General features: G+C 24.6%; 2 protein-coding genes across 2 annotated transcripts in view; one reads left to right on the top strand and one right to left on the bottom strand.

Annotated features, from left to right (window-relative positions):
• Positions 1-9,352, bottom strand: part of LOC107477252 (transcription factor bHLH121-like) — a 98,729-nt gene that overhangs the window by 67,094 nt on the left and 22,283 nt on the right. The gene's annotated exons all lie outside the window — the stretch shown is intronic.
• LOC107477242 (aquaporin NIP6-1-like) lies at positions 4,007-5,985 on the top strand. Its single transcript, XM_016097224.3, has 2 exons — positions 4,007-4,431; positions 5,922-5,985. Exons 1-2 carry the CDS (start codon positions 4,007-4,009, stop codon positions 5,983-5,985), a joined length of 489 nt encoding a protein of 162 aa, XP_015952710.2.

Genomic DNA, 9,352 nt, shown 5'->3' with positions numbered 1-9,352 from the left:
ATATTACAATTAGCATTTAATGAATAATGCATAATTATAATAATTTAGAAAAGTAAAATAAAATCCAGTAATTTATCTTCTGACTGCACACGTGTATAGAATAACTTTTAAGAATGAGTCATGTATAGTAAATACGGTCGATAATTGTAAAAATGTATACTAACATTGATATAATATTATTTCACGTATATGTTTTGCAGGCATCAAAGAAAAGTGTTGAGTTGTTTTTTAGTAGATTTAGATTATTTATTGTTTATTAGAGAATTTTATGCATTAGAATTCTCTAATAATTTCTTATTTATTTTGAGCTAATTTTGATATGTTCTTATTTGACAGTAAAATAACATATAAAACTTTGTTGGTGGGTCTAAATATTATTAAGTTATTTATGGTCACATTGAGTATATATGTTTGGTTTATTGAAGAAAGTAGATTACTAAAACCAATTAATAACTATTTTAGAGTTAATATATTTAACACTAGCTTAAGAAAAAAACAAATAATACATAACATGTATATTTTTATTAATCAAATTATTATAATTTAAATTAATTTTAACAAAATAATTTAAAATTATAATTTCAATTTTATCACGTGCATAGCACGGGTGATTAAACTTGTTCTCTACTAAATTTTTGGATTTGTCTCCGATTTAAAGGTAAAAATATATCTATTATTATATAAGTTATATATATATATAAAATAAAAATTTAACTGAAAAAAAAAGAGTTAGATAGTGATATTTTAACTTTTTTTTCTTCTTTCTATTATTAATTTAAAAGGATATTATTGTTATTTTAATTTATTATTTTATGGACCAATTCCTATATGATGGATAATATTCACAAAAAATTTAAAACGGTCAAAATTTTTCAAAACTAATAAAGCCTAACAAATAAATTATCACCATTCAAAATAAATTAAACCAATATAATTAGCATTCATAATGTTGACATTTTTTATCCACACTATTTTAACATAAAACTTGTTTACAAATATAGAAAATAAGGCTATACGTGTTGTCTCTTCTCTAGTGCCACGCTTCTTCATCACATGCGGAAAAATTTTCCATTCAGCACCGTAGAATCTTCCATTAAACAATAATAAAGAAAGAAGGTGGGTAAAAATAACAAGACAGTGGGCGATATTCTCTTCCAAAAGGAAAACAACAAAATTAGGGATGGTCATGTATTTGTCAAATGAGGAGTGTTAGGTAGATAATGACTATCTTAAATAACATGAATAATTACTAATTAAATAAAAATATATTATATTTTAATTTAATATTATTAATTAAATTTAAGATTAATTTATTTTTTTAATTTTATTAATTTAGATTATTTAAAAATATTGTTAATTACTTATACTAATTGAGTGAGTGAGGGAGAGAAAAAGACCTGTGTCCATTGTTAGTCGTTGATGGAAGCTTGATATTAACTAACATTTTGGAATCTGAATCCTTACTTCAAACAGATATGGGGACTAGCTTACTATCTAGTTATGCCTTGCTGGATTTCAATATGCCTATGCTTATACGGCTAAAAAATTTAAATATAGAAGTGATATGAATGATATATTTTAATATAATAATTTTTAGTATTTTTTAAAATAATAAAAAATTAAAAAAATTGAAATATATAAATTAGACCGTCTACCTTTTCACTTTCTTTCTCAAAATTCCAAAATCTTTCCATCAAACAAATTTCATTCATTATATACTATTGAGATATATACTATTTGAGAATTATCAAACAAAATATACCTAAAGTTTATAACAATTGCTTGAATAAATGCCAAATAATTGAAGGAACTGAATATTATTGGCAATAAGATAAAAGGAAAGCTAGCTAAAATATACATAAATCTAAACCATAACATCTATATCCCTAACGCTACCAACTACTAACATAACTGAAAAAAAAAAGGTCTAACTATGAACTATTCTCAAATTTGAATCTTTCAACACCCTTCTTGTAAATACTACCTGAGTCAACATTTTAATTTTCTTTGTTAAGATAGGCTTAAATATAAATTTTAGCTTACTTTTAAAACAACTAAAATGATTATTTGGTCAACCTTATCATCTAAATACAACAATAATTATAACATTAAAAAGGATAAAGATCACTCTATAAATAAAATTTACAGGATTGCCTTATGAACAAAATTTATATAGTTAAATAGTTAAATTCATTTTAAAATCTTTTTTTGTTGTTCTTTCTCACTGTTGCTCTCATAATAGCAAATAAAAGGCCTTGCGGAGGAAAAATTGATAAAGACAAAAGAAAAAAGCATACATATAATATATAAGAAATAAAGTATGTACTATTACTTGAAAGTTGAAAATAATAGTGATACTACGAAACTAAGTTTGTATATATATGATTTTGCTGTTTAGTGATTCATAATAATTAATTATAAAGTAGGTAAGAAGTTATAGAAATTTTAGTTTTTAAAATTTAAATTAATTTTAATTATTAATGTAAACCTAAAAAATAAGAATATACTTTAATTAAAAAATAATTAAATAATATTAAAAATTGATCAAAAATTAAATTTTATTGTACAAATAACATTTTCTAATTTTATATATCTTATACTAAATATAATACAGAAATTTAATTAAACTTTTTTAAGTTTCAGTTCCTCTCTTTCAATCTCAATATTTCTTTACAGCACAATATTTTGGTTAGATTTTGAATGAATGAATAGATAACTATTTAGAACTATGCAAATGCAAAATCTAGAGAACGAGAGAAAGTCCTATGAATTACAATTATAATTAGTAATTACACAAGTAATATGTTATTGATTAGACACTTTTGACTATTAAGGGTGAGCACAGGTCGCGGGTATCCGATTACCCGTCCGAATCTGAGTCGAACCAATTAAATTGGTTCTGAAACCAACAGGTAATCGGGTCTAATCCAAACCAAACCAATGGCTGTTGTTAGTAATTGGTTTGGGTATCGATTTTGGGGGTGCAGAACCCAAACCAACCCGCAAATCCAATCATATATTAATTAAATAAAAAAATTAAAAATATATATGACTTTTCTATTAGACAATGATTATTCACTATTAATATGTTGGATTTTAATGAGTTTAGTTTTTAATGTATTTGGTGTTTAACATGTTTATATTATTTCTATTGATGTATGTTACATGTTTATTGTACTTGTTAAATTTTTAAGATAAAAATTTTATTTTTTTTATGAATTTCAAAATCATCGGATATCTAATTATTCGAACCGAACCAATCCGTTTTTAATCGATTTGGTTTAATTCAGATATATATACAAAAAATTATAAATTCAAACCAATTATATTTTCATCGATTTAATTTTAATTTTATCATAGATCCAAACTAAACCAACCCATACTCACTCCTATTGACCATGCTGCTGTGTGATTTCATCCATATTCATTGCGAGAGGCATGGGAGAAGAAAAGCAACGGACCCGAACAAAAGGAAAATGGCAAAAAATCAATGGCACACACTCGTATTCAATTATAGATATGGCTCAAAAAGCCATGATTGATGTTTTAATGTCTAAAACCCGACAAATATTATTCCCAGAGTAAATGTTTATTCCTTTTTTATTTAAACGAGTAATATAATATTTTATTCATGTGCCTAAGCTATTTATAATTTAAAAATAAGAAGCAAATACTTTTCTTTTTCTACTCTGATTTTTAGTCCCATTTCGATATTTTTAAAACTTTTTTATATTTTAAAATAACATATATGCATATAAATTTTAAACAATTAAATTAAAATAATTAAATGATCTTTATTATTTATTTTATTTCTTTATATTCATTTTTTATACTTATTCTTACTCTTCATTAAAGTTAATAACAAAAAGATTAATTAATGTTTTTCAATTCAAAACAAAAGAATTTTAAAATGAAATAGAAGGAAAATAAAAATACATATATAGAAAAGCATAACTTTTATTATAACTGTTTCCTCACTTAATTAATTTTAAATTTGTACGATTAGATGGGAGATGAGTTCATTGAAACGTTTATTCTAATGTTTGCCGGAACAGCGGTGGCAATAGCAAACAAAATAACAAATAGATCAGAGATTTTGATTGGTTGTGCTGTCGTCGTCACCGGCCTTGCTGTTATGGTGATCAACCCTGCTGTCACCATTTCCTTTCCTACTCTGAAGCACTTCCCATGGAAGAATGTAAGAACTCATGATATATATATGGCATGCATGGAGGTGCCAATGTATATTGGAGCACAGATATTGGCATCAGTGTGTGCCGCATTTGCACTGAAGGAAGTGTATCATCTATTCATGGGGGGTGGAGTGACGGTTCCTTCAGAAGGATATGGCCAAGCTTTTGTTTTAGAATTTATCATCAGCTTCAATCTCATGTTTGTTGTCACTGCTTTCGCCACACCGACACTAAAATTGTAAGCATATATTATATTATCTTTATAATATTTAATATGCTAATTGCCAATAATTTTTTACTTAATTAAGTAATAATAATAAGGCTAATTAGAAAAAGAAGTATATTCATAATGTTTAGTTTATGTGATAGGAAAAAAATACCGTTTAATTCATCTCTTTTTATTATTATTATTTTATTTAATATTTTTATTAGGTTATGTTAACAAAATTAAGATAACAATTTTTTTGTATAAATTTACAATTTTATGAAAAAAGATATATATAAAAAATAAATTTTTATTATTTTTTATTTTTTACAAAAAAATTTAAAATAAAATAAAAAATACAAACCACAAGCATTATAAATGTTTAAAATATTTTCATATATTTACTAGATAAATATGTTTAGAAAAATTAAATATATCATGAATAAAGGGCATTAATTTGCTGTGTGTTGCACTATAATCAGATAAATAAAATAAAATTAATGTCCTTTATTCAAGATATATTTAATTTTTTTTAATCGTATCTAGTAAATAAACATAATTATTATTGAGTAATATTAAATTTTTTTAAAAATGTAAACTAATTAGAAGATAATAAAAAACAAATGAATAGAGTAGTATTCATGTTTACTAAAGTTTAAAAAAGTGAGATCAAATATAAAACTTACAAAAATAACTAATTAATTATAAAATTTATCACATACATAATAATCCTATGAAAAATTTTTAAATAAGATTATCCATTCCTAGAGGCAACTTGAAAATTTTATTGTGTTTTATATAATACTTCACTTCATTGAAAACTACAATTATTGCAGACGCATATCCACCCATTTTTTATTTTTTTTTTTCATTGACTCTTGCCCTTTGCAATTTGCAGATTAAACATGCACAGCCTCGGATGTCTTACTACTAATAAATGCACCCAATCATATAATAATCAATAAATAAAACCAAAAATTATATATTATTCAATCTGATCCCCACAAAATAATAAAATGAACTTATAATAATTTAGAGTTTCAACTTATAATATTACTTCAAAATATTTGTAATAAGAATTTATAAGTTATTTTACACAATCAATTATGCATAAATGTGCATGAATTATATGAAAATATTTTAAACATTTATAGTGCTTGTGTGGTTTGTATTTTTTATATATATCTTTTTCATAAATTTTTAAAACAATAAAACACTAAAAGTAAATACAAATTAAACACACTCTTAGTCTTTCCTACGTAGGACACATGTAAATTTATATAAAGAAAGTTGTGTACTGTTATCTTAATTTTAATTTGTTAACATACTCTAAAAATATTTAAAAAAAATAATAATAAAAAGAGATGGATTAAGCGGTATTTTTTTCCTGTCACATAAACTAAACATTGTGAATATACTTTTTTTTTAATTAGCCTTATTATTATTATTTAATTAAGCTATAAATTATTAGCAATTAACATATTAAATTTATATTATAAACATAATATAATATATGCTTACAGCTCTAATGTCGATGGCGAAAGTAGCGACAACAAACATGATATTAAAGTTGATGATGAATTGTAAAGCAAAAGCTTGGCCATATTCTCCTCAAGGAACCGTCACTCTACCTCCATGAATGGATGATACACTTCTTTCACTGCAAATGCAGCACACACTGACGTCAATATTTGTGCTCCAATATACATTGGCACCTGCATGCATGCGATATATATTTTAGTCAAAATTCACATGCATGTCATATATATGTCACGAGTTCTTACATTCTTCCTTGGAAAGTGCTTCAAAGCAGCAAAGGAAATGGTGATAGTCAGGTTGAGATGAGCACCCGGTAGAGAGGATGATTTGAAATTTGAAAGTCTCCAATAAACTCAGCTCCCACCTGATCATACAAATTTGAAATTAGTTAAGTGAGGAAACAATTATAATAAAAGTTAGTTATAAAAAGAGTTGTGAGTGAGTTAGTTAGAGATGCGTTTGATGTGAAGAAACAGTTACGATAGAAGATGTGGCGTACGTGCATATTACCTTTCTGGCAAGAAGAATCGGAGGAGGTGGCAAAGAGCAAGAGACTTTCATATGGATTCCAATCGGGCTTGGGGGACGAACAATCAAGAATTTGCGTGGAATGATATTGTCAAAGAAAGAGATTCTCTTAAAGTTACAATACTGCTTGACATTGGGTAATGATGTATCCATGGTTCTTTAAATATATAGAGGGAGTACAATCCGTATATCATAATTCATAACACAATAACAATATTATCAAATTAAAAGGAGTGGTATATATGACACCACGTATACGCTACTATATTAGTATATTATTATCTATCATTGCAACTATCTAGCTTAATGAAATAAAAATGTGGTTAAGTGTTTTTTTATGAGAATTTTTAATTATTAGGTTTCTCAAATTTAAAAAAAATCTAATTAAGTGAGATTCTTTGTGTTTCAGAAGATGTACAACTCCCTGTCAAATTATGAATTTTTTGAATACTACCTATATGATAGTTATAGGATAGTAGAGTTCTATCAATTATAGGATAGTGGAGCCCTATTCATTATTGTCCTTGTGATTTTTATTCACATCCGTCTATTCAGTATTCACATAGTTTTTGGAACAATGTTCTTTTACATGGAGTTCATTTTCCAACCTTCCACAAGTTCATGGAATAAATTAACTCAGTAGCATATATGAAAACTGCATGTAAACAAGAAGAGAAAATTCCCACAAACTGTGAATCCAAAGCTAGAATTCTAGTTTGTGTAATATAGTAACATAAGAATTTTCTAGGGCCAAGAGTGGTTCAAACTTCAAACCATTTACGATAGTAAATCAACAAAAGCAACATCATGTGTAAAATCTCGTTAAAAAATCTAATTAATCAATCGATGCCTTTTTTTCTAAAGCCTTTCTAAATCTTAATTGGCATATTATCAAATTTTACTGTTTTGTTATTTTTTATCTTCAAGTCTCAAATCTTTTGATAATAGTAAAAGTTTTAATCTTCTTCTCTTATGCATGACCAACCAAAATTTGAAAGAGTCTTATGTCTTTCATTCAAAATAATTTAAATAATAGTTAAAACTTAAAAGAATTATAATGAATTATAAAAAATGAAATTTAAGTCTCTCTTTTCAATTTTTTTATTTTTTTTTCCAAATTACACATTCATATTCACATGTATTTTATTTTTAGTTCACACACACATGTTTATTTTTTCTTTTATTTTTCCTGCTACTGTTACAATTATCTTCTCCTTATTCTTATATATTTTGGATTTTTTTTAGATTTTGAATATATCTTTTAATAATATTAAATATTTCTTTTTTTAGTGTTAGGTGTTCTTTTTCAAATAATTTTAAATGTCTCGATTTATTAAATTTTGATTTTTTTTGAATGATTTTAGTTTTTTTTTTTTTAGATTTTGGAGGTTTATTTTTATTGAATTTTGTGATTTAGTTAGTATCTATTAATTTCAATTTGATTAAATAATATATATGATTAGTGTCGATTTTTTTTTCTTCTATCTATTTGCAGTCAACAAGCGTAAAATGAAGGTAGTTCTTCTACGTTCTTTGTTTACCCTATTCTACTACAATTATTCTCTTCAAATCTCACTATATCTATTGGTATAAAAACATCCTTTAATTAGATATAGATAGTAATATAGGTTGCCTTCATTTCAATGTTTGTCTCCTTCTTTTTTCACGTGAACTGACCAATTATAATAAGTTAGAAATTACAAGTCTTATTGATTATGATAAAAATATTTTTTAAAAATAAAGAGTATTTTTTATAATAGAAAAAAATAAGAATATAAATTCATCATGTATAATTCATACTTTAAAAAAAAATCTAGTTAAAATCTTTATTTTAGGCTTAATGCATATGTTTCTTTTTCTTAAAGCTTAAAAAAATAGGTTGTCGTTTCTTTTTCTTTTCATATTCTTTATATATATAGTCACAAAAAAAAATATTATTTATATATATCATATTTACATAGCTCTTAGATCAAGTAAAGTAACCTTATATATATCTTCTCCTGTATAATTTTATTTCCAACTTTGCCACCATAATTATTTTATATGTAAAGTTAGGACATCATATATTTGGTAAAAAATTGACGATTCAAGTACAATAATGTGAACAACGAATTGACAATACACACGTGATGGTGATAATAATAATAATAATACATGCAACTATTGAATTGTATCTCTACATTTGATGAGTCACCAATATGTAGATTTGATGCTTTATACCCACTAAAATTAGACAACATAACAAAGAATACAACAAAGAATACGATGATGACATGTGACTTAGGCCAAGGTCGTATTCAATATTTTTGTCTTCAAGTAATGCAAAGATCATCAATATTCATCCGTAAATAATATATATAGAGAGTGCTCATTAATTATTTTTCAGTTGACACTAATTAAATCACAAAATTCAATTTCGAAAATTATATATTGACTATGTCAATTAGCCATTATAATGTCATGATATTATTTAACTATTATTATATAAAAATCATGAATAAAAATTCACCTAAAATTCACTTAAATATTAATATGGGTCGCATTATTTTCAAGTAGGAATCTTAATGAATTATTTTTTAATCAAATTGACTTGTCCATCAATTTTAAAACCTAAAAATGAAATTACATCGAACTATTATTGGTGCTTTGACCTGAGCTTATATTTAATAACAGAAATATTTAGTAACAAAAAAATAATAAAATATTATAAAAATTATTTTATTTAATATTTATTAATTATAATAAATATTAAACAAGATAAATTTTTATCATTTTTTTTAACATTACCGATTTAATAAATATCGTTTATAGTAGGAGACTTGAGCTATTTAACAAATTAATTTAAAACTATAAATAGCATAAACAAATTTAGATTATTTATTAACAT

The sequence above is a fragment of the Arachis duranensis genome, chromosome 3, assembly GCF_000817695.3.
Source record: "Arachis duranensis cultivar V14167 chromosome 3, aradu.V14167.gnm2.J7QH, whole genome shotgun sequence".
NCBI classification, from domain to species: Eukaryota; Viridiplantae; Streptophyta; class Magnoliopsida; order Fabales; family Fabaceae; genus Arachis; species Arachis duranensis.
This window is presented reverse-complemented; position numbering and strand designations above follow the sequence as displayed.

What these genes read in the sequence shown, in the direction of transcription:
- LOC107477242 (XM_016097224.3), top strand. Translation starts at nt 4,007, where the DNA reads ATGGGAGATGAGTTCATTGAAACGTTTATTCTAATGTTTGCCGGAACA. An exon ending in GCCACACCGACACTAAAATT is followed by an intron (nt 4,432 to 5,921) that starts GTAAGCATATAT and finishes ATATGCTTACAG; the next exon opens with CTCTAATGTCGATGGCGAAA.